This window comes from Musa acuminata, chromosome BXJ2-9 (assembly GCF_036884655.1).
Source record: "Musa acuminata AAA Group cultivar baxijiao chromosome BXJ2-9, Cavendish_Baxijiao_AAA, whole genome shotgun sequence".
In the NCBI taxonomy this organism is placed as follows: Eukaryota; Viridiplantae; Streptophyta; class Magnoliopsida; order Zingiberales; family Musaceae; genus Musa; species Musa acuminata.
Genome location: NC_088346.1, coordinates 48916092 through 48942458, shown reverse-complemented (window position 1 = coordinate 48942458; position 26367 = coordinate 48916092). Strand labels below are relative to the sequence as shown.

At 36.7% G+C, this 26367-nt stretch overlaps 1 protein-coding gene across 8 annotated transcripts; it reads left to right on the top strand.

Moving 5' to 3' along the window:
* The first annotated feature begins 331 nt into the window (after positions 1–331).
* On the top strand, positions 332–24890 carry LOC103999348 (anaphase-promoting complex subunit 5). 8 transcript variants are annotated; one of them, XM_065127171.1, is made up of 22 exons: positions 336–611; positions 1553–1706; positions 1836–1957; positions 4470–4701; positions 7066–7237; positions 7310–7388; positions 7483–7568; positions 8735–8867; positions 9727–9759; positions 10759–11013; positions 16684–16761; positions 16865–17139; positions 19044–19103; positions 19243–19310; positions 19512–19614; positions 19723–19864; positions 22631–22729; positions 22809–23073; positions 23520–23587; positions 23767–24169; positions 24267–24383; positions 24577–24890. In XM_065127171.1, exons 1-20 carry the CDS (start codon positions 429–431, stop codon positions 23926–23928), a joined length of 2769 nt encoding a protein of 922 aa, XP_064983243.1. In that variant the 5' UTR covers positions 336–428; the 3' UTR covers positions 23929–24169; positions 24267–24383; positions 24577–24890. The 8 variants fall into 8 exon arrangements, with proteins under 8 accessions (XP_064983247.1, XP_064983248.1, XP_064983243.1 ...); XM_065127172.1 differs by lacking the exon at positions 24267–24383 and having other exon boundaries at positions 23767–24015; XM_018818166.2 differs by lacking the exon at positions 24267–24383.
* Positions 24891–26367: the final 1477 nt, after the last annotated feature.

Here is a 26367-nt window from a genome sequence, read left to right as displayed (position 1 = left end):
GATAAAAATCAGTTTAGGGGGTTTCATTAGCTTAAAAACATAATATTAAAAATTTTTCTAAGTCAAACGTCCATTATTTATTATTTATTATTTATTATTTATTATTTTTTATTTTAATCCATTTGTGACGATGAAGAAGCCTTAAGTAATACACTGTGCATTCACTGATAAAGCAATAAACTGTGCCTTACGCAACCTCTTTATTTGGATCTGGGCGACACGTCTGGACCCACTTATGTTCCAATTACAAAGGAGGTAAGAGAGCGATAATACGTTATTGGGTAAGAAAAGTATTGCCCTTTCAATTTTGATTTGGAGCTCGATGGTCGGAGATGGAAATATTGATAAGAGGCGGAAAAGGAAATCAATCAAACCCTCGTTTCGTTCCGCTCCGCTGCTCCGAGCCGTTCGAGCGGCGATTTCGACCAATGGCTGGCGGAGGAAGCTTGAAGGAGGGCGGTTCGCCGGTGTTCGACATCACCCCCCACAAGATCGCCGTCTGCCACCTCGTCCAAGTCTTCGCTCTACACACGCAGCCGGACATGCCCTTCGCTTTCCAGTCCATCTCCCAACACCACCGCCTTGGCCTCTTCCTCTTTTCCCTTACCAGGGTTCGATCCGACACTCCTGCTATCATTCTCTTACGTCTGTCATTCGGGTGATTAGGTTGTTCATTGCTTTCTTGGTAGCCTTCCAGTCCATCTCCCACCACCACCTCCCTGGTCTCTCTTCCTCTTTTCCCTTAATAGGTCGTCTGAAACCCGTTCCAGTCGCTCTACACACGAAAGCTTTCTGCTATTTCAACGCCCTCCGCCGATGTTCAACAAGTTCAACCGAAAGTCTTCGCTCTACACACGCAGCCGGACATGCCCTTCGCTTTCCAGTCCATATCCCGCCACCACTGCCTCGGCCTCTTCCTCTTTTCCCTTACCAGGGTTTGATCCGATACTCCTGCAATCTTTCTCAGCTTACTCTTACGTATGTCTTTTGGGCGATCTGGTAGTTCATTGCTTTCTTGGTAGCCTTCCAGCCCATCTCCCACCACCACCTCCCTGGTCTCTTCCACTTTTCCCTTAATAGGTCGTTTGAAACCCCTCCTATTTCTCTCTTAATTTTTTGCTTTCTTGGTAGTTCTTTTTTGCATATATACTTTGGTACTTTGTCCTGTAGGCAACTGTCAAACTCTGTTTTTCTTTTCCTACTCTTTCGGAGTTCCATCAAACAAAGTGTTACTCCAATGTGAGAAGAGCGTTGTACTACTCATTAGTTTATTATGGTTATGGTTATTAAGTTTTGGCTAAACAGTGACACTTTTTGTGGATCAAGTTTGGCATTTGGTCCTTGTCAATCTTCTTTAATTTGTACCCGACAAATCACTCTCTTTATTTCCAACGCATTTCAGAAACTCACTTGCTAGTTTTTCATTTTTCAAATTTTCATCTTTGATCCACAATCTTCTAGTTTCTTAATACATGCAGCTAAGTTACTAGTTGGTACAGTCAGTTTCCTTCAATTAAGTAGCTTATATTGTTCTTTTCTTTGTGATTTGAAGTCCTGTGAGAATTTCTTGGATCCTTCATTGGAAGAACTTCTAAATCAGTTGAAGGCACTTGGTGGTTTGGCTATGTTAAGTGAGCATTTGATAAGCAACCTGTTGGTCCTATCTTCACCAGATGATTTGTTCAATTTTTTTGATAAACTGCGAGGTAGAAATCGCATATCATGCAATTTTCTTCTTATCTATTTGTGCTTGCATACATGCGTTCTTACTTGCAAGCATACATATTTCTTATGGTTTTTTAGATGTCATGAAAACTACTGTTAGTTTTGGTCAGGAGTACTTGCAGCCCCTGAAGGCTCATCTATGGAAGAGGAGCAGACCTTGTTGGATCCAAATAGTCATTTGGGAATCTTTATCCGGTGTTGCATACTGACCTTCAATATGCTGCCCTTTGAGGTGTTTAGAGATGTGCATCATTGTGTTGTATACTTAAGTTTCTTAATGTGTTTGCATTTTGATGTTGTTATTAGTTTGGTCATACCTTATTTATTATCTTTCTGATGTCACAATTCTTGGATCCTATTGTCTGTAGAACATTCCATTCTTTCCTTCTTTCTTGTATAGTCTTTTAATTTTTTTTTATTGTCTATGTGTGAATGTGCCACAAGAATGTAAACAATTTCTTATTTATTTAAGAAATATTACTTTATCTTGACACTGCATATCCTAAGCTATATCTTGCATTCATGAAACAGCACATAGATTCCAACCATCGCTTGTTAGTCTTATTCCTTCAAGGATTCTAAAATATTTGAACTTCATATTGTTCCAACATTTAATATCCAAGCAATATCTTAAGTTCATTTACCAACTTAGATATTCTAGTCATTGCTTGCTACATTGTTTTGGTCAATCTATCAGTCTTAGTAATTCTTTTTTCTTTTTTAATGTGTCTTGTTTCTATGTCAGTTGTTAATGACATTTAAAATCATATTAAAATAACATGATAAAGTTCAAGAAAGCTAGTTCCTAAATGTCCTTATGCTGTTAAACATTATATTTACTCTACCAACTACCCTTGGATGAGGTTTCGGTTGTTTTTGTTTTGGTCAATAAATTGTGATAGGTGGTACATGACACCCTAGTTTAGTCCCACATCATATGTGTAAGAAAATTTGAGTTAGTTTAAAGGGCTAAGATGAATCTACTTAAGTATTTTGTTCTGGTGGTATATGCTTATCAAATTAGCGAGTTAGTTATTAGGTTGAGTGTGTGTGGTATATTAGAGCAGACCTAGTGTTGGGCATGATAAATGCACTCAAGTAGGAAAGGTTATTTGAGGATGTGGCTAAACCACATCAAAATGTTGAACCACGGCTGCGTTGAGTCTCATGAGCATCATACTATGGTTTGATTTTGACTATGTTTCAATCTTGATGAGGACATCAAATATTAAGTGGGGCAAATTCTGACATACCACCATTCTGGTCTTACATAGGATGTTGGAGGAAAATTGAGTTGGTTGTAAGGTCTAGATGACCCTACTCATAGTGGTTCAGGTTTTTTAAATTAATGAGTTAGTAATCTCTTCGAACAAAATTTTGCTTTTTCTGAACCAATTTCTGTCTTTACCCCCTACCGAATTAAACTAGTTGGTGCAGTTATACATCTGAAGCTGGTTGCTTGTCTCGAGGTTCAATAAATCTTCCTGGATACTGGCTATACCCTTTTTCAATTGAATTGAGCAGGAGTTTGGAGTGTATTGTATAAGCTCTGTGATACTAAGAAGCTAGTTAACCACAAATAACATCACAAAGACAATATCAGACTATGTTAAATCAGTTAACTGTTATTAGTAAAGTTCACACTCTCAATACATGGGAATGTTTCTGTGATGTGAAGAGTCTGCACGTCATGTTTAAGATTAGATAAAGCGTAAAGTTTGTTTGTGATTGTTGTAGCTTTATGCTATCTTTTTTCCTCATGAAAAGGCTTGTACTTGGGGTTTGACATGTGTTGCATCTGATGTCCCTTCTGTGAATTCAGGCAAGGAGCAGATAGAAACTCATAAATATGGAGATGAAGTGGATGCAATTATAGTTGTGAAATGTGCAGATAAAAATGCACTCAGGAGAGGGATGTTGTGGAAGGTCTTTTTGTATGATAAAGAGTATATACAAAATGATACTCGAAAGAAGAAGGATATTCCAGTATTGATGCGTCATTTGTGCTTCTGTGTGTGCCAGCCCAAGCACAAAGCCTGTGCCCACAGGCACATGGCACAGATTGAGCTGACCAGGCACCAAGACATGCTTAGCAGTGGCTCAGCAGTCAGCATTCTTCTACTGTATAGAAATAAGACATGACACTTTGATTATTACAATTTGTATGAAACAAACTATGCTTCAAGGAGAGTTTTTTTATTAATTGCATATTTCCATCATCACTTTTCAAGTTTCTAGTAGCTGATACTGTGCTTTTAAGACTCTTTTATCTCTAACTACTAAATTTATTTTTATTAGCTCTGATTATCTTTTCAAATAGATCTGTCACGGTGTTCCCTAGGTTGGTTGAGGAATTAACTTCTGTAATCCCTTCTATATTTGCAAGTTGAATTGGGAGGAGATAGGCTATTTTCTGCTCAAGTATAATAATATCTAGGAGGATATTTGGATACGTTTATAGGAAACCGAGGAATGGATGGCTGAGGCTGCTGTTCACTTTATGCTAATAAAAATTATGAGTTCCAACTTAAGTATTGCTGTTGTTGCTAGACAACTCAAAAAATGTGATGTCCATTTAGCTTGTTTCCTTGTATTGTCCAGCATTATTTGACTATCATTTTTGTTTAAATTCTCCAAGTTCATGTTGATTTGAATTCATTAATGCATATAATTTTATTATCTCACAGTTTTATGCTAAGTAGCTTAGTCAAGGCTCACATCTTCTTTTTCTGTAATATGTTTAGGGTGTTTGCCATCTTTTGACTAACTTAGTGGCATACTGTAACTCAAATGATTCTACATATGAAATGGCCGAAGATGATGATTTTAATGGATCAGAATTCCATGAACTGCTGGAGGATCCAGAAGTGTATTGTGAAGCTGCTGAATTTGAAGAATATGGGCTAGAAAATGATGCACAAGCTGCAGAAAATTTGACACACATTCCGTCAAAATTCCTTTCAAGTTTTCTTGAAGGTCTGTTAATTTTGATATAGTAGGGGCCATGATATCTAAAATATTTTGCAAAAGTATAAGATGGTATTATTTGCCATAATCTAGTCTGATTCTGAGTAGTGGTGATTAATATCTTATGTTGTCATTTTGTTGATTGCTTTAACAATTATTTGCTGCTATATGTTTCTGTCCTAGTTGGTACAATATCTAAGAAGTCATTTATTATTCTTGTTACCTTAGAAATAGACAATATGCTGTATTTGGTGAAATTGAACACTCCTGCTGATTGAACCAAACCATATTCGCTAGGATGGTGTCTGGGAATCTAAATGTACTTGTTCACGCAAAGAAACTTGTTAATGACCCACATTATGTGGCTTTACCTATTTGACCAATTCAAACATCTAATTTGAAGATATTTCTAAATTCATAGTTACTTGTCTAGGTTTCTAATTGTTTTATACAAAGTTTAAAATTTCGTATTGTATTAGTGTATCGAGCTTTGTTCGGCACGGTACGGTACATTTTATCGAGCGGTATGTCAGGGCATATCAAGCGGTATACCTAAATATATATATATATATATATATATATATATATATATATATAATTAATATATAAAAATATAAAATATATTTTTTATAAAAATATAAAAATAATATAAAAATATTAAAAAAAAGGCATACGCAGCCTCGGCGACGTCGCCTCCTCCTCTTCTCCTTGTCGTCTCGTCTGCGGCATTCGGCGAAGACGTCGAAGGCCGCAAACATCTCCGGCCTTCGGCGAAGAAGAAGGCCGCAGAGTCGCAAATGAGGCGATGAAGGAGACTGCCTCTTTCGCTGCTCTAGCCGCCGCCTCCCTTGATCCTTGCGCTTCTAGATCCTCCTCTTTACGACTCTCCTCGTCGTTACCTCTTGGATTGGGATTGTCGAGGGAGGGTGGCACTGGATCGGGATTGAGAAAGAGCGTGGAAATAAGTTCGTGCCAAGGTTCTCCTGATTCTCCCTCTTTTTCAAACGCCCTCTCCTTCTTCTTCCTTCTTTGATGCTTCTCCCTCAGCCTCGCCGTAGCTAGGCCGCTATATCGAGCAGACCGCCCGGTAGTGGGCAGTCTGCGTACCGGTTCATGGACGGACCGGTCTATACCACCCATACCGGGCGGTATGACTCGAAATCGCAAACCTTGGTTTTATATGATTCTAATTTTGCTGATTCTTTTAAAAGCCATTCACTTATATACATATAATGTTACATGAGACAAATCTGGTCACTTTATTTTGTCAACTGCTCACTGCTGATTAACTCTGAAGTCTTTTTTTTGTCAATCATGGTAATTCATATGTACCTACATGTCTACATCATTATCATTTTCTTTTGTCAATCATGAAAGTGTACCTTGTTTCTGTATAAAATGATTGGGCACATCAATAGTATGTGGTTGTTATTTGGAGCTTTAGGTAGGTTTAGTTTGAAGTGGAATAAAATTGTGCAACTCAGGGGTCTTTTTGTTATATTCTCTGTTCATAATTTTGGCGCATCTAATCCCAAATTGGTCATGTGTCTATTGTATGACAAATTTGGGGCATGGATTATAGCTCATCATTCTCGACAACATAGCTGCTAGTCAAGGTTAAATTAACCAGATGTTTTAACCTATGCTTGGTCTGTGGCGTCAGTTAGGGTGCACCAGCAAGGATCAAGGCATGTATGGCTTGCATATTTAATCAGCCCCCTTCTTTACTGGCACACTTTTCCTGTTTATATGACGAAACAAATTGTACTCGGGGTAGGGAAGATATAAGTCCCTGCTTTTTATAGACCAATCTTTGTAGTCCTTGAAGTTTCATATATTTTGCATGTCTGCTTTTGTTATCATGCCTTTTTCTTGTTCAGTGATGCTTAATTGGTAGCTGTGACATGATTCTGTGTTAAACTTTATTGTTTCATGTTCAAGGAGTATCACAATTTATTTACAGAACTTTCTTACAAGATTCATTATGATTAAGTGTAATAATCTTATGCGATATGTTAAGAGCTTCATTACCGCTTAGGTGTACTACATGAAGAGAGAATGCTCGTCTTTTGTTTGAAAAGACATTTTTGGTAACATAGGGTACATTTTCCTTGATGCTTGTTTTCATGTTATGGTCTCCTGTCATATCCAAACTAGCCTTTCGCTTGATCGTTTTCACCTACCCAATATTGTGGCTATTGGAATTATTTATTCTTACATCTTACATTTTGTTACTCTTAGCAGATTTAAAAAGTGATGCCTTTTGCTTTTACTTTGTTTAACTGATATCTGATCTTAAGTTCATTATATCTTCTGTTAACATAAGAGCAAATGTTGACCACAGTAAAGGACCATATTATTGTAATTGCCCAGATAATCAGGCTTCAGATGATCCGAGGATAAAACATGGTGATGGTGGCTCTCAAAGCGGTGGTCTTATTCCCTTGCTAAACAATAATTTCAGAACTGATGATAATTTAGGAGTTCTTCGATCAAGGTGGCAAATAGAAGGGTATCTGAACATGCAAGCTGATTTGCTTGAGAAGTGAGTGTTATATTCTCTTCTTTGGTTGACAAACTTTGTCCACGGTTTCTGATCACATATTTTGTTTGCTAGGGATGCCATCTCATTTCCCTTGTATTCATTTTCTGCTACTCTAAGGCAGCTGCAAAAGCTAGCTCCAGAGCTTCATCGTGTAAGTTTCAAAGCTTAGATATGAGAGAATATTGAGTCGATTATTTGCATATTGCTTCAGCTTACGTACACTTATCCCTTGAATTGTGTTGCAGGCAAGATATTTGCAATACTTAAACGCTCTTTATCACAATGATTATCTTTCTGCTTTAGATGAGCTTCACTGCTATTTTGATTATAGGTACACTTTAAATTATCTCTGAGATCCCTTTTTGTGGCATTGTTGCAAGAAGCATTAATTGTATATTGAACTGTTCTGCTTATTGTCATTCATCATAATTTTAGGTTGTATGGACATGGGCACAAGAATTTGATATGGACGTGTATCCAAGTGTTGGGTTTTTCAAGGAGACAATAGGATACATGAGCCTATGGGATAATAATACAAAGGGTGGTCTAGCGCACAAGGTTCTACCATGCAGGCTATGGGAAGGCCAATTTACACAGGAAAAAATGAGACAAAATTATAAGAAGTGGATTTTTTTATCAAACTATATCCAATATTTTTTCTTCATTTTATCCTCCATTGCTTCAATCCTCATTCATTTTTTATTCTTTTCCTCGGCCACACTATCCATCTGGTTCTATATCCTTTAGCTCAGCTAAAATAACTCAAATAATTTATATTCTAGTTACCAAATTAATAATGCATGAAAAAGACATCTTTATCGACAAAAAATTCTCGTAATCTAAGTACCAAATTATTGACATATCAACTTTTTCCCTTAACCTGGGTGGTACCTAGTGGTTACTTGGTACTCTAATTCCCTTCACATTTTAACCATCCGAATCCAAAGTTACAAGTAATATTTATTTCAATATGCACTCATTGAATGATAGGTTCAAAATGCTGAAAGAAGTTTAATATTCGATGGATAAATAGCCATCTTACTTTATGCAGTGGTTGATCAATTTATCAGAGGGACTAATAAGGAACTTGTATGCTACCCAATATAAGGGAGAGGTGACATCACATTTCAATATGCATCATAATGAAAGGATTATCACAGACAAAAATTAAATGGTTAATAGTTTGCTGAACAAAACAACAATACTACGTATTGGACAGATAGTTGTGAATGTCATTTATCAGAGTCAGGGGCATAAATATTTAGCACAGGTTTGCTTGCATATATTCTATGAAGGTATAGTATATTCAAGTGCTTGATTAATCATTTATGGTTTAATTTTTGTTATTGTGAGGAAATAATGATGTGGAACAATCATGACAGTGTTTATCACATAATTAGTCCACATTTTGAATGTATAGTTTTAAATGTTTAAAATGTTAGATAGATTTTTGATAATGTTGTTCTGTTTTCTGATCGGTTGCTTGTTTTCCTGAAGTGCTGGGATGGAGGGACTCTTTAGTCGTTCACCCTCTCCATCGTCTGAATTTGAAGTTGGGAGATATGAGACAGCTTTGTTATGCTTAGGCACTCTGCAGTGCCATTTTGGGCACCCTAAGAAGGCTTTGGAGGTAACTTATCTGTGGAAGTCATTTTTATCGATCTCTCTCCCTCTCCGGTTGTAGATGACAGTTTGACATTTTGACCTTTACACCACCATCCTGCCACACCCATTATCCCGTGGACTTATCTTTTCCATGCATACAGCATTTATGTCAAACACTGTGATTCTTTATTCATCACTAACTAGAGGAGTGCTAGTCTGATGTGAACCAATGAAGTCAAACTCATCAGCTGAATCCATTTGTTGGGGCTGGTTCAGGCAATCTTGACATAGCAGGGTTGACTTGAGCCACCGAGTTTGTTATTCAGCTCGAGTTAATCTTGAACAAAGGATGCTTCATGCAGGGTTTGATTGATTGCCATGTACCTGATTGCTGGGTCTCAACCTTTAGCCTATATAATTTTCATGGCATATTACCTAATATAAAAGGCTCATTACTTTAAAGTTTATGAAGTCATGGAGTTATGCTATCACTTCTTTGGTTTTTGATGACTAGCGATAGCATGGTTTGCAATACCGTACCGTATCGTTCGGTATGGGCAAAACGTATTAGTCCAATAGAGGACCGGTATGGGCAGTACATCTGTACATTTTAGTGTATCATGTGTCGGTACGCTAGGTATAACTTGGTACATATCGTATTGACAACTGGTCGGTACATCGGTACAATACGGTATTCAAAATCTTGAGCGATAGTCTAATGATGAATTTGTATTTCTATAATTAGTCATCCAGTCAAAGGCAGATTAGACTGATATTTCTGGTTTGCCTGGTAACACTTCCTTTCTTGTAGTAGGATCTCACATGTACCTTTATACAAGCACCTATATGCTGACCGATAATCCCTCTATTTTGCTATTTTTCAGGCTCTAACTGAAGCAGTACGGATCTCTCAACAGGTAATCATGTGGCTGATTGGTCAACTTTGAGGTTATGAATGACATTCTTCTTTTTATAATTTATCATGAAATTCTTATTGTTTGTTGGAGAACATTATTCTCACTATTAAATTCAAATATGCTATAAAACAACCTAGCTAGGTTTGTTAACATCAGAATCATTTTTCAGTTATTTGTTATCTGGCATCGATCTTCTTAAATGAGATGTTTCTACTTGAGTTCTTGGTCTTAGAGACCCAATTTTATGGGACCATAAATTTGCTTCCAATAGCAAGAAAAAAGTACGTGGTTGATACTAAGCTCAAGACCTTGCTGCTTTAATGGTTTTATGCTTTAGTCTTTATTTAGTTATACTGATAAGTACATTAGCTCTTAACGTCAATCTCATTTTGTTAATGTGTTTGAGGATTGTGCTAATACTTAACATGAAGTCATGGATGATTTTGTGGAAGTGAAGAGTTGGATTATGATGTACTGGAATGTGGAAATTTTTAACATATGTGTGCATTGTTTTCCAAAAATAAAGTCAATTTTAATATTTTAAACTTAATCATTAGAAAATAATCACCAATCAATAAGGTTAATATACTAAAGTGAAATATTGTCGTCAATGCTTGAATTGTATGCAAAACACCCCGGATTCCATATTGAGTAAAAGGACACATGCAGCCTGAAGCAAGTATTGCATTACATTGTTATGCCTTGAGATAATCTATGTAATGATTTGATATGTATTATGTGAAAATAAATATAGCTGGTTCTTGATAATGTAATATTTTCTTACAAAATCACATATGAATTAAAAGGTTCTTCAAAAAAATAAGTAATGTATTAAACTATTAGTATTTGTTATCTGGATGCCTTTCTGTATATTATGAATTCTCTTTCCTGTGGGAGATTTATGTACTACATGTTTTTCTGCATTGTTGCTATCTGCTGCAGTTTTTACTAGAGTTGCTACATAAGTAATAGCATATCTGAATATGGTACCTTTTACAGAATAATGATGATTCATGCCTTGCTTACACGTTGGCAGCCATATGCAAACTCTTATCTGAGATAGGGATTTCAAACATGACTGGAATAATTGGTTCTCCATATTCATTGGGCACTACTACTGGTCTTGGTACACCATTGTCCACCCAACAACAGTTACTTGTTCTTTTAAAAAGATCACTTGAGAGGGCTGATCATTTGAAGCTTACAAATTTGTTAGCCTTCAATCATCTTGCCTTGGCAAAATTTGAACTCAAGGTAAGTTCTTATTATCTTTTCTTTGTTGGTATATTTTTCATAGTTCATGTGGGTTTCAAGTGTCTCGATTCACATGGTAGAAATTTGGTAGTGAAAATTTGCATTCATTATGAGATGACTTGTCAATAGGGGTAAACACAAAGCATTGATTTCATCATTTTTTTTTCCAAATAGTTTGATAGATAAGATAGTATAAAACAGGTGTGTCCTAGCCAAGTAGGTTTCTCCTTGCAAGAATCTTGGATTTGAATAAATCCAAGTTCTTTTTTGAAGCTGGATTATTTTAATTTGTTTGAATAAATTTATTACTTTAGGTGCTATTAGGCAAATGTCACAAGTTGCCAAAGAATAGCATCTTAATCAAGGTCTGCCGTACCGGTCCGACAGGCCAGCGGTACGCGGACCGCTCTGTACCGGTCCGCACTGTAGCACTATAGCAGTGCTACAGTGATCGATACACCTGAGTGTACCGCTCGATATACCTGGGTGTACCGAGCGGTATACCGTACCATATCGGTACCGAGCCCGGGTCGAAATGCCAGTACAGTACGGTACGACAGACCTTGATCTTAATAATCCTCCATTAGTTACCAAGATTGTTCAAGGAGAAGAAAGTAAAGACAAATAAAAGGATGAGTTAAAATGTTAAATGTTGGATTGAAGATTTCAAGTGTGAAAAGACTCTTCTTGATGATTGAAGCCTTTATAAAGAAGCCTATTAATCAAATATTTCATTAAGAAATATTATTTACCAAAACAAATATAAAAATTTATCTTCCCCAAAATTGATTTGCCTTGATGTAATTGTATTTGCGTCTTATTTTTGTATTTTTGCACTTGGGGAGTCCATAAAAAAGGAAAAAAAAAATTGTGATTCGTAGATTGTGTGGTATGATGTTATTTATTAGTGATGATATAATTTTATGCATGATTCATCTTATCAGTCCATACTGGTGTATTGATTGACCATCGGTATGGTACGTACTGACACATGGTACGGTGGGGTGTCCTGACATATTGGTATGTATCATCCAATGAAGCATTAAGCAATGAGATTAATGATGATGAGATGAGGATCGTAAGATATATACCGAGTGGTACACTCTAGCATACTGCTTGGTACGCTCGTACCGTACCGAGCAAATCTCAAAACGTCGGTACGATACAAAATTACGAACCTTGGTATTAATCATGTGGTCCGAGAATTTATACAAAATTCAAAGTGAAAAGCTATCACAAAAAGTTAAACATTATATATTTGAGATAGCCAGAACAAAGGGCATGAAATTAATCTTACAGCATGAACAAGAATTACATCAATGATTCTTTTTATTGGATCGAGTACTAGAAACCCCTAGTAGAATGAATAATGGCATGGTATGAAATAATAACCCCACGTCTTCACAAAGAATACTTCTAAAGCCATTATGTCAATCTGGATTATGAAGACATGATCATAGCACACCATTAAACAATTAAGTATTTAGAATGGTAAAATGAGTGTTGGAAATTGCTCAAAAAAGAAAAAAAATTATCATATTTTCTTGAAAGAAGATTGGTTGGAGAAATGAGCTTTTGGATAAAATTTTAAAGGAAGATCTCTCTACAAGCCAGTGATTTAAAAAGCGCTAGGCGTCAAAAGGGGCCAAGGTCCAAAAACGCTCGAGGCGCTAGGTGCTCGCTCGAGTGAAGTGAGACGTTAAAATAAAAAAATAAAAAAATATAAAATATAATTAATAAATATAATTATTTAAAATTTTAAATAAAAATATACTATTAAATTAATCTAATAAATATAAATACTATTACTAGTATATTGTATACTGTTAACAGTATACTATCGAAAGAGGAGAAGAGTGTAAGGGAAGAGTCGGAAGGTCGAGGGTGTTGACTGAGAAGAGCGAGAGCGGCAACTGCGAGCGACGATAGTGGCAGTGGTAGCAGCGAATAGCGACAGCGGGATCGGCAAGTGACGACAGTGGCACCAGCAACAGTGAGCAACGGGAGCGGAAGCGGCGAGCGAAGGCAGTGGCAACGGTAGCAGCAACGGGAGCGGGAGCGGAGGTAGTGGCAACTGTAGCAACGGCAGCGGCGGCAGTGGGAGCGGCAGGGGCAGCGACAGCGAGAGCGGCGGCAGTAGCGTGAACGATGAGTAGGGTTAGGGTTGGGGAAGTCACGCTGATATCAATGCTTTAGTTGGTTCGATTGAACCAACTAAAGTATCGGAGACCGAACCAGACCTCAAACGCTGGTTCGGTCGCCTGGTTTAACCCAAGCGCTCGCTCGAAGCGCCTGACGCCTGGGCTCGGGCGAGCGCCCAGGCAGTGCCTCTTTGAAGCGCGCTGCATGTAAATGAAGCGAGGCGCTCGAGCCTCGCCTCGCCTCGCCTCGCCCGAGCGCTTAGGCGAGTGCTCGAGCGCATTTTTAAATCACTGCTACAAGCTCAACATGTCTATATTGCAATTAAAAATGAACAAGCTCGTCAGTGTCAAATCTATCTTGCCTAACCAAATGGTCGAACTATGGAAGGATGATTTGTGGATTTTTTTTCAGTATTTGATCCATTCATCTGATTTTTATCCCATGATCTTTTATATGATGCAGTCATCAGAGGCCAACTGTTTATATATTAGGGACTACAAAGCAAAATATATTATGGATGACAAATATCAATATGACATGAGACTAATTGCTCTATGAATTTGGTATTTATACTTTGACAAATTTATGCCAATAATTCAACTTATAACAAGAACTAAGGAAGTCAACTAGGAAATTATTATGGAGACTGAATTACGTATATATCACAGAGTCGATAATATCTAGGATACGACACCTTGGGAATGAGAAAACAAAATTATTAATGAAGATAATGCAGAAGAAAAACACGAAAATGAAAAAGTGAGAATAATGTTGATTGATATATATAAAAAATGAATATGATAATATTGATCTATATCCATAAGAAGATAATGATAAATCAATAAACATGGTGCAATATATTATTGATGAAAATAATGCTAATATTACAGAAATAATGGATGAAAATGATGTGTAACAGCATAATCAACATTTGAAGATATGAAAAAATAATAAAGGATGACTTTGTCGACATTAGAAGGCAAAAAATCATATTAGTCAATGTAAAAAAACAACCAACACATCATCACTAGGACAAAAAAGCAAGCCACCTCACAAGCCTCGTCACACAAAAGATAAAATAAAGCTAATAGTTTTAACAACTTTAGATATATCTGAAACAATCTCTGAAGTCTCTAGAGCCTTTTGTAACTCGATAAATACCCCTTTAGCTTGAATTGTAACCTGTAAGGGCATTAGTCTCAGAGGCCAACTTAAGCTCTCGTAGAGTCTTTCTTTCATAAGAAGTCTAAGTTCGACTCTAGTAAGCTCTGGAAGTCCTACTTTTGTTAAATAAATTAGTAATTTCCTTTTCTTCTCTGATGATGTTTTAACTTTTAAGTACTTGAATGCTCTTTATAAGTTTGTTGGCCCTTTTACGATATCATAGGGTGTATCAGGCATTAGAGTAGGTTCCTTTAAAACATAACAGCATAATATCAAAAGAATAACTTTTGTAATTTCCCTTATAAAAGTTCTTCTCTGATGATGTTTTAATTACTTAATGCTCTTTATAAGTTTGTTGGCCCTTTTACGGTATCATAGGGTGTATCAGGCATTAGAGTAGGTTCCTTTAAATCATAACAACATAATATCAAAAGAATAATTTTTATAATCTAGATTATTTAATTTATTCATACTATTAGTATAAATGAAAAAATGAACAAGCTTATGCATCTTAGGATCCTCATCTCATGATCTCCGATTCCATTGTTTGATTGGACTAGTTCTATTTAATTACTTCTATTTTTGCAGTTTTTTAGGCATTAGAGTCCGTAAGTCAAGAGTGAGTTTGATAGTTTTCGTTTTATGTATTTTCGAATTTAGATTATATAAAATCTTTAGTTTTCAGTTATACAACTATGAAATCTTGGTAAGGTATATTTTGTTTGCCCCTTATGCAGTTTTCATACATCATGTTTGGGTATTGTGAATAAAAAAATGATTCATTTTTTCCAGAGGATAAAGAAAAGTGTAAAACATGATTTTTTAAAAAATATAGTCTGAAGCAATATGTTTCAAGAGAATTAGACTGAATCTGGTATAAACAACTTTTCTGTTCTTGGACCTTATATATTTTGGTTGTAAAGTAAACAACATCAATCTGTATGATCTGGAGCATTTCTAATAAAATTGACAAACCTGTCGATTTTAGAATGAAAAATAAGCTTATGCTACTTTGAATGTCTTGGCACAAATGAAATTTATTTGAGGCAGTGTTGCAAAACCTATTCCTGTTAAAGATGATAAAAGGCATTTATTGTTCCAGATGTCTTCGGTAAAGCCGTGGAAACAACATAGAATCATGAAGAGAGCCTAGGAGGTTGATTAGTTGTCCAAAGTCACAGTCCTTGAGTTGTGAGAATAATTGTCTTGTGCTCGTCTCGGCTAAATTATCATGGCATGAATTTATTTATCACAATTTACATGTGCTATATGCATTGTTTGTGATGAACCATGGCAAATCCTAGATCCTAAACTAGTTGACTTTTTTTACTGGGGGTTTTTGTTGCTTCAAAATTTTTAACATAATATATCAGTATTCGACCTTACTATCACATCTTATTTGCTGGATCGTGTGCCACTACCTCTAATTGGTTGTGATTTTAGATGCTATGTTCTATTCTCCAATCCTGAAGCATGATTTGAAGTTTTGTTCAAATGGCTGATTGGTGTTCAGACTGGGCATTTCATCTGATCTGGTTAGAAATCGAGCATACTGCCTCATAAGTTTATTTTACTGGGTGGTAGACTAACCTATATCGAGCTGACTGCATGGTACCGAACCCTATTGACATCTATCTTATATTTTTCTTGTTCTGCTCTCCCTCTCTCTCCTCAACCTACTTTTCCTCTGCCCTCATCTCTTCTCCTCATCTGCTACTTCCTATCCTCCTCCTCCTCTCTCTCTCTCTCTCTCTCTTGGCTCATCCGACCTGTAGCATTCTGTACCAACACTTGGCACATTGCATGGTAGTGGTAATTGTCAACTGGTATTGGTACCAGATTGAGATTTTAATCCTGCCCCTGAAGCTTAAGATTGAATTGTTGTAGTAAAAAATGATTATTATACGTAAATCTGTATGAACTCGACTTTTAATTCTTGTCAATGCTGTCAATATTTCCATTCTTAAAACAGTGGATAAAAGGTCAACATTTTCTTCACTTCTGTTAAGACTTAGGAGAAGCAGTAAATGACTGTTTTGGGCTATTGTCAAAAACTTTTAGCTACTACATATGTTGATGGAGAAGCTAAATAAATGTTGAAAATGAATGATATGGAGACTAACAATCTTTTTGGCTGATTCGCTGCTGAATTAGGACTTCATTACAACTATTAGGTCATGAAATTATATAGTTTAGAATTTCTATACAACTATAGAAAATGGAGCTGTCTGGTTTTCTTCTTTATTTCATTAGATATGTGTATATTTATGTATGTATATTTCCAATTTATGATGTTCTCAAGTTATAACTTATGACATAGCAAATTAAGTTTTTTTTGTCTCCTGACATGATTAATTTTTTCAGCATGTGAAAAAGCCTTTGCTATCCTTTGGTCCGAAAGCTTCTATGAAGCTTAGAACATGTCCTACAAGTGTTTGCAGGGTAAGTGGACTCCTTGTCTCGCTTATTTTTTATCCTGCTTGAAACATGTCGGCAGAGTATTTGTAATATTTTTTTCACATTCTTGCTGACTACCCCCTTTCAGGAACTAAGGTTAAGTTCACATGTGCTGAGTGAATTTGGAGCAGATGGTCTTCTGCAGCTAAATGATACTGGTGCTTTTAGCACCTCGTGGCTTAAAAATGTATCAGCTGTTGGCAATCCATGGCTTAAAAAGTTACAAAAACCCAGGAGTTTATCTGTTAATGATTATGATACATTTCAGTTTTATGCTCAGCCCAACCCAATGCCTGGGTCCGTCTTGCAATTGGCTGGTGCATCATATTTGCTTAGAGCTACATCATGGGAGCACTATGGCAGGTATTATTTCAACTTTGTTCTTAATTTCTTTGGGAACTAGATGGGGAGGCATGTTACTGATTTAACTGATTAACTTGCGGCAGTTGACTGCTAGCTGTCCATCAATTTGAATTCTCCATGTACTTAGTGATTTAAAAAGGCGCTCGGGCGAGGCGAGGACTGAGCGCCTCGCTAATCTCCCAGGTGGTGCGCTTCAAACAGGCGTCGCCTGGGCGCTTGCCCGAGCCCAGGCGTTGGGCGCTTCGGGCGAGCGCCTAGGTTAACCAAGGTGACCGAACCAGGATTTTAGGTATGGTTCGGTCTATGATGGTTAGTTGGTTCAATCGAACCAACTAAAACTGATATAAGTGACAACCGAACCCTAACCCTTGCCGCTGTTGATCCCAATCCCGATCCCGATCCCGCTGCTCGTCGTTGTCGTTACTCGCAAACGCTACCGCTGTCACCGCTCGCGCCTCCTGCTGCTCGCCGCTCCCACTGCTAGCCGCTGTCGCTGCTCGCAAATGCTGTCGCTGTCGCCGCTCGTGCCTCCCGTTGCCGCTGCCGTTGCTCGTCGCTGTCGCTGTTGCTGCTGCCGCTTCCTCTTTTCTCAGTCAGCAGGCTCAGCACCCCTTTACACTTCCTTTAACAGTATACGTATACTGTATACTGTTAATATTATTAAGTTTATTTGAAATGATTAATTTTCAATACTGTTAATAGATTAATAATATATTATTTTAATTTTAATACTGTTAATTTTTATTTATTTGAAATTATTGCTAGGTTTCAACATAAATGACAAGTGTACAGAGCAACTCAATAGAGTCTCCAATGGCATCAAAAAAAGATCTTGCATAGAAGTATAATTATATTATATATTTTTATATTTTAGCGCTTCGTTTCGCTCGGGCGACCTCGGGCGTTTTTGGATCTTGGCGCCTTTTGGCGCCTAGCGCTTTTTAAATCACTGCATGTGCTTGAACTGGCAAAACTGCTTTCTTTCCTTAGGCTGAGTGTCGGTTTCACCTTATGGGAGATGGACATTTAATTTCAATCTCAATGCCCTCACCTATTGTAAAGCATCTGTGAAATTTTATTTTGACAGTATGAGAGGTTAATTATATGATCCTGGAAAACAACTTCACCAAAGAAATTATATAATAACAAATTGTGTACTGCGGGAGATGCCATCAGGACACAATTTATGTCTTCTTGAGCCAAATATAGGATAAGTATCAGCAGGACATGAGTTATATGGATCACTAGTCTAGAGATTAGCTGTTTTGATTCATAATTTCTTTTGCCAAGATATGCCATTTTTCATAATGATTGATTCAGTGAGTTTTGTTCAATCAGAATCTGCAATGCTATCATGGTAACACTTGTGATGTGTGGCATATCAGTCTTTATGCAAAGGTTTATTTAATATAAAGTGATGGTTTAATTTTTAGATTTCAGTTAGTTTTATCACACTTCCTGTTTCCTGTATGCTGTTCACAAAATGATACATGACATGAATCAGTCATTGTGCAGAAGGTGTATATTATAACATGATGTCATAGTTTCTGGATTACAATCAATACCTCTTTATAGCATTAATTCTCTATAAATCATTAATGTGATGTGTAATTTATTTAAAGCAGGAAAAGATGTTTTTATAGTGATTCCATCTTGATGATTCTTCTTTATCATCCACTAGCTGTCGTTAATCGACATTGCATATAACTTGTTTATTTTTGTTAGAAAGAGATGCTTCTGTAGTGATTCTATCTTTGAGCATTTCTGCTAGATGATTCAGTTTTATCATTCAATACCTGTTGTAAATCCTAGTTAATTCATAACACATGAATTGAAAGTTGCCGGTGGTATCCTATTATTTTGGCTCAGTTCTTGATCCTCTAATTTGACTTTTCTTTCTTCAGTGCTCCGTTAGTTCGGATGAATGCATTGGTTTATGCCACTTGCTTCGCTGATGCTGCAAGGTAACTAGATGCTAATGAATAGTAAATTTCATGGTTTTGATAATTTTTGCTATTTTTGTATTTTTTTTCTTGTGCAAACTGTGAATTAGCTGCAGCCCTTATATATTTAGGTTAATGTGGCTTTGTTTTACTGTGACAGTTCATCGGAGTTATCACTAGCATATGTCAAACTAATCCAACATTTGAGTGTATTCAAAGGATATACTGGTAATTATGAAGTTACCTTAAATTTTGATACGACTGCATTCTTCTTTTTTGTTTTCATGTTCTTCACACTGTTATTTCCTGTAATATCTGAAGTAGATTTATAATTTTTCTTCATGATCTTAGTTGTATCATTGGTTCAAGTGGTAGAAAATATCTTTAATTACATATTTGAGTCCTAAAATTGTTTTTTCACTTTTTCAGAAGCATTTAATGCTCTGAAGCTTGCAGAAGATAAGTTTTCTGTATCAAGCACACACATCCGACTGCTTAAGCTGCAGTTGCTTCATGAACGTGCTCTACATAGGTATCTTCTTTGAAGTTTGTTTTACTTATCTGGCTCTTGCTGGCAACTTAAAACACAATGTAGTGGAAGATTCCTTGATGTATCTCGATTTGAGTGAGTATAATCCAGGGGGAATCTACAAGAAGCTCAACAAGTATGTGATCAGTTTGGTGTTCTTGCATCATCTGTCACTGGAGTGGATATGGAGCTTAAGACTGAGGCTAGCCTTCGACATGCACGTACGCTTCTTGCAGCAAATCAATTTAGCCAGGTATTGTATCCCTTCTGTTTTATGCTTTTAGTTTCTTCTCTTCACTAGTGTACTATAATTTGGTTTCTGAAGTAGAAATCAGAGCATAGTTTTGTGCTCCTGTTGAGGTTGATTTTACTATTATCATTCACAAGTCAACCTTCAAGCTTTCCTTCTTTGCATGCATATCCAAAAGGAAGTGCATGCTTATATTTACACCTTCAAAATGTTGCTTGATTTTTAAATACATGTTTGAGGACCATATATGCAATCTATCCTGCAAGTTTGTACTTGCATCAATGCCTTAATAAGGAAATCTTTGCAGAAGTTTCATACTTAGATGCTCTTATTTAAACATAACCTCACAGTGGAACATATTATGATAGGAGAATTTTAAGATGTACAAACTTGAAAACCGAAACTTTATTTCTTGAGGATTCTCTTTACTGTCTTTTGCCATTTCATCAGCTAGATTCTGCATATGTCTATATAGAAGTTACTGTATTATTGGCAATAATTTTAAGGTGCTAGGTTCGTCAATAATTTTCACAACAACATTGCATTGTCCAAGTAGTTCAATGTGTACTTTCTATGGATTGATCTCATGCATTAATATCATAGTGTGTACTGTATTATTCCTTATTCCAATAAATGACAAGTGATTATATTGTGCTCTATCATTTACCGACACTATCGTTCTTGTCATCAGAAAGTACAAAGAATATCATAGATTCCATATATTGGTGTTATTTGAAGGTATGCAATTTCGAATAATATCGTCTAGTACGGGCAGTACGTACCGGTCCATCAACTTATCGGTACACGGACCGCCCGTTATCGGACGGAATGAAAAAAATAAAAAATTATATATATTAATATATATAAATATTTTATAAAAGGTGACGTCGTGTCACCTTTTTCGGCGACGTCGTCGAGGCGACGCGATGTCGCTTTTTTCGACGACGTTGCCTCTTATATATATATATATATATATATATATATATATATACTGAGCGGTATACCTCTTGGTATACAGTTTCGTACCGTACCGAGCGAACGTCGAAACTCCGGTACGGTATGAAATTGCATACCTTGGTTTGAAGTCCATGTCCAACCAATGCATTCATCCATAATATGAGAAATGGCTTTGGGGGAATACTTCACAAGAATGTGTCAAATTTCAGCAAATTTAAGAATTTCCAAACTATATCCAGTGTTGACAAGACACGGGGTTTGAGTTAACTAAGGGATCAACAAACCAATCTCAAATAAATCAGAGAGAGAGAGAGAGAGAGATAGAGACTTATCCTGTTGGGCCAGATTGCGATAAGAGTACTTTCAAGTATCAAATACATAGGAAAACTCATCTTTTATATACAATTTCCACAAATAAGATCTCTGAACTGGGAACCAATGTCTTTCTATCATGCGAGGCTTGAGCAAATGAGATAATATCTTAAAGCTGATCACATATCTGCTTTTGTTAATATAAATCTTTTCTTATCTGCGTTTATTATGTACATTATGTGACAACTTAAAGTTGGTAAAAAAAGAAGATATCTTTCATCCAGGTTGATATCATTTGGAGGAACCTGACCCAAAAACTAAAACTCAAACAAATTTCATTACTTGTATAAATTTCTGATGTTGCAAATTTCATGCCTTGAGAGAACATTCTATGTTCATCCTAACCATGCCATTTTGTTATCTCTCTAGGGCAATTGTGTTGTCTACTTTTCTACGCATAGATATATCCAAGGACAGCTATGTCGTGCCGACTGGTGGCCAGTGGTATCGGTCCTTGGGTGGACTGCCATCAGCATATCGTATTTGGTACATCGTATGTATTGATTTTAAAAAAATAAAATCAGAAATTGACAAAAATTTAAATAATCATTTAAAAAAAATCCTAATCTATTGGTATATAAATTGTATTTAGATAAGAATAAATTGTTTCTAAGACATAAATGAATAGGTTATAAGGAGGAAAAAATTAATTTATCTTTTTGGATCCGTCGAGGAACAACTTCGTCACACAGGAAGAAGTTGCTTATCGTTGATCTTGAATTAGCCGAGGAGCTTTATTCACAAGTAAGAGTGTGAGAAAGAGTGAGAATGAGAATGAGAGAGTGAATGAAAGAAGGGGGAGGGAGCGGGATTTAAAGCCCTAAATGAGGCTCTAATGGTCAATTTGACCATTGGGGTCAAACAAGACCCAATTTGGGTCGGTATCGGTCAAATTCTGACCGGTACCAACCCATACAAAATGATACATGACAAGTTTCGACCATATCGGTCGATACACACCCCGTATTGATTGGTACAGGCCATATTTCAGAATACCAACTGGTCTGTGTACCGGTCAACTAGCAGATCGGTATGCACCACCTGTTTTGAACCATTTCAGGTGGTACATCAAACCTTGGATATATCAATGTTTGGCTTAACTTGATTAATTGGATTGATGACATTTATTGGCGGGCTAAGTTCACAAATAGCTGGTGTCAATTTCTTGCATTATTTTATCATCTACTTGAAAGTTTTTTTCCAATTGGATACTTCTAGAAATCATTCTACTGAAGCAAGAGGAATTATTGGAGCAGTTTGTTAAATATACGACCATGCAAGGTGTGAGTTTTTTAACTTTTAATTGCAAAGTTGTGCACCGTCTTTATTCATTGTTTGACTTGATTTGGAACATCCTCTTTTTGGTTGCTTATTTTCTCCTCCTGCTAATATATTATATAAAAAAGGATGGCAACTTTAATTCATAGTTCTAGTTTTCAGGCAGCTGCTGTAGCAAGCAATCTGTTCTGCACATGCTACAAGTTCAATATGCAGGTTGAGAATGCCACTGTTCTTCTATTGCTTGCTGAAATTCACAAGGTAAGATATGAGTATTCACTATACCAATTTCTTTCTGAAAATCTCAGGATAAAACTTTCTTTTCTATTTCTTTTGTCAGAAATCAGGCGATGCTGTATTAGGGCTGTCTTATGTATTAGCAAGCTTGTCATTTTGCAAAACATTTAACTTGGATCTACTTGAAGCATCTGCTACTGTGACACTTGCTGAATTATGGCTCTCTCTTGGGTCAAGCCATGCTAAGAAAGCATCAAGTCTCATATATCAAGCTCTTCCAATGATTCTTGGTCATGGAGGATTGGAGTTGCGTGCACGGGCCAATATTGCAGTAGCAAAATGCCTTTTAGCTGACCCTAGCTACTTGGGTATGTATAGCTTTTTTTCATCTTATGCATTTTGTCCAGTGCATCTTCATTTAATATAAGTGAACTTTGCTAATCCTCATTATTCAAATATAGAACAGATTGATTCTTTTTCCAATTTCAACAGTGAAAGAGTACTTGTGAGTTTATTTACTAAAATCTCCCATGCTGTTAGTTCTTATAAGACAATTTTCTGAGATACTTTGATCATTCAACTGTTTACAGGCTAAAATTATTTAGATATAAGTGGGTACTAAGTATTATTTGAATCGATAATGTTGGCCGTCATTGTCTTTTTGGACATCATCCTTTTGTTGGCATCATGAACAACTGGTGATGGGTTCTGATTCTTACATGCATTTTCTTTCTGATAACAATATAACTTGTTCACATAATTAACAGCGCATTCTGGTTATTTGGCTATTTTCTACTTATAATTCTTAATTCAGTTTCAGAAGACCCTGACGCTGTGCTGGATCCTCTAAGTCAAGCTTCTGAAGAACTGCAAATTTTGGAGGTGAGCTTGTAATGTTGTATGTGCTTCTCTTGCAGTATCTCTAGTTTGGTTGCCATCTGATGGTGCCCTGTTTGTGCTAGATCGAACAGTGCCATATTCAGTTAGTTGAAATATTGTGCAACTTTACTTCTATTAATTTTTACAGTAATGCAGTTGTGTGATGTCATTTTTTTCTGCAGTATCATGAAATGGCTGCAGAAGCCTTCTACTTGATGGCTATAATATTCAACAGTCTCGGAAGGTTAGATGAAAGAGAAAATGCAGCAGCTTCTTTTAAAAAGCATGTGATAGCTCTTGAAAATCCACAAGATGAAGACAACTTACCAACACATGGAGTTTAGATGGTCATGATTCCAAAACTATTGCCATTGGAGTGGGTTTTCTGGGGATCCTTTCACAGGCAGTGCCACATCCCAAATGCTTGAACTGTATGTGACAGTGTCTCTATTGACAGTTTTGCACAATAGTTCTCATGGTTTCTTCTTGACTAAAAGAATCAACAATCATATATAAGCTATTGCTCTCAGCTGATTAACCATTTTAGACATGGACAGAGGGCTGATTATGTCATCAGATACAGAGGTAGATCATATACTGTTGTTTGAGTTCTGACAGTTTATTTTGCCTGTTTTCAATTGTGTGATCGATGTTTTTTTTTTTTTTTTTTTTTTTCTTGCAGCTATTCTCTACCTTTTCCACTCATGGCAATCTCCACCTTTTCCAGCTTGTTTATACTAGTGTTTAAATGTGCTGTTACCTGCCTGCCCATTAGTCCCCCTCACTTGTATCCACTGAAGTTAGCTCTCAGCTGCTGCTTTCTATGTTGTTCTGCCACCGATTTTATGCACCTGATATCAGAGCCTAAATGATTAATCTGTACATTTAGTTGTGGACTGTACAAGATTAATGCCATTTGCTTTGGTTGCTTGTTCAGACAATTTGTTGTGTTATGTTTGCAGCTAATCACAATACTTTCTCCTCTGTTTTAGGAGTTTGATTGTTCGTGACTGCTTTCAAACGAGGCAATACACTACCACATTATATGCCCTTCAAACTCGAAGCATCATCTCTCAGGCAAGCCTTTGCTGCTAAATGGGAGATACCAAGTTTGCGAGGACCTTGGGTTTGTCACAAAGACTGCAATTACTATGCCTTCATGTCAGCGAGATATATTTTCATCGACAACAATTCTGACAATAGTTTTCTGGCAATTACAGATAGCTCCTCTTCTCTGTTAACTGAACTGCATCTAATGTTCTGGACATGATGATACCTGATGGATGAATAAATCTGTTTACAAATATGTAGTGTGAGTTTAGCTCAATTTTAGCCATCAAATATCCCTAAAAATCATTTGTTCTTTCTACCTCCATCGGCAATATTCGTTTCTGGATTCTGGCTTAAGATTGGAGAACTCTTCCTTGGCTCTTCATCGATGTAAATAGTGCTGCTGATGCTCCATCAGCATCCCGTTATAAGTTTATCTTCAGTCCCGAATAGTGTTCTTAAAAGCATTATGGTATGATCCGGTGTAAAAGGAATAATATGGATATCATTGGATAATATAAGATTTGTTGTATCCAGTTTGGGTAAGCTTGTATGATTTTATCATTTAAGGATGAGTCTTAAAGGCTCATTGAAAGATAAGAATGATGTTAGATATTTATAAATCTTTGGTTCCCTTACTTCTTAATCAATGTGAGACTATTATTAGTGTCCTCCTAGTAGGGGAGTTGAGGGCTTATGACTCTCATTGTCTCATTTTAATAGGTTAATATTTTTGTTGTTATTGGTGTGAGCACGAAGACTTGCTAGGAATTATATGTTTTGAGTGAGTTTATACGGTTTTGTCCTTTCGGAGTGAGCCCCAAAAGGTACCTTTGAGGTAAGGGGAATTGGTACTCCAAAAGATCAAGGTCAGTGATCCGGTTAGGTCCCAAGAAAAATTGACTTCAAATTGGAAAGGATCCTACCGAGTCATGGTCATATGAAACGTAACTTATTGCCTCGAATCAATGTCGGGTGTGATGTTGTCGAGAACACGACATATTGTTAACTTAAAGACCAAAAATGTTATAGATAGAGAAAAACTACCCCTAGGCAGAAAAGTTGTATTGCTAAACCACAAAGACATCAAAAGTGAAAAAGGAAGAGAGTTTATTGCTAAACCACAAAGACATCAAAAGTCAAAAGTCTTCAACATTCAAGTCGAAGCTCGAACCCATCAAAATAAAATGCCATTAAGATGAACCAAAGAAGTAGGTTAGACAAAAGCTCCTGATAACCAAAAATAAAAAAAAGGAAGAACCACGACCAAAGGAAGCAATTCAGGTGCCAGGGTGAGAATGCGAGTCAACACTTTCATCAAACGACACCTCAGTCGACATTAGAACATTCTGATCATCGAGATCATTCATAAACAGATCTTCCTCTCTAGCTTCAGTTTAGGATAGTTTGCCTTAAAGCGGGTCAGGGCGATTTGGCACCCAAATTGGTACAACACCTTCCCCGTCTTCTCTAAACCCTTCTCAAAACCGGCAAATGCCTTGTAATTGACAATTACCTTCTCTTGATGTGCTAGTATATAGCTCTGCTCACTCTCCAACGCTTCCTCCAACTAGTAAGCCTTCTTAGTAAGCTTCGAGCTGTACATCTTCACCATGTCCAACTCTTGGGAAAGCTTCGAGTTGCACGCATTCACCGTCTCCCAACTCTCGGGTAAGTCACAAAAACTTATCCTCCATCATATGGTAATGGCCTTAGACCTCTTTCAGTTACTT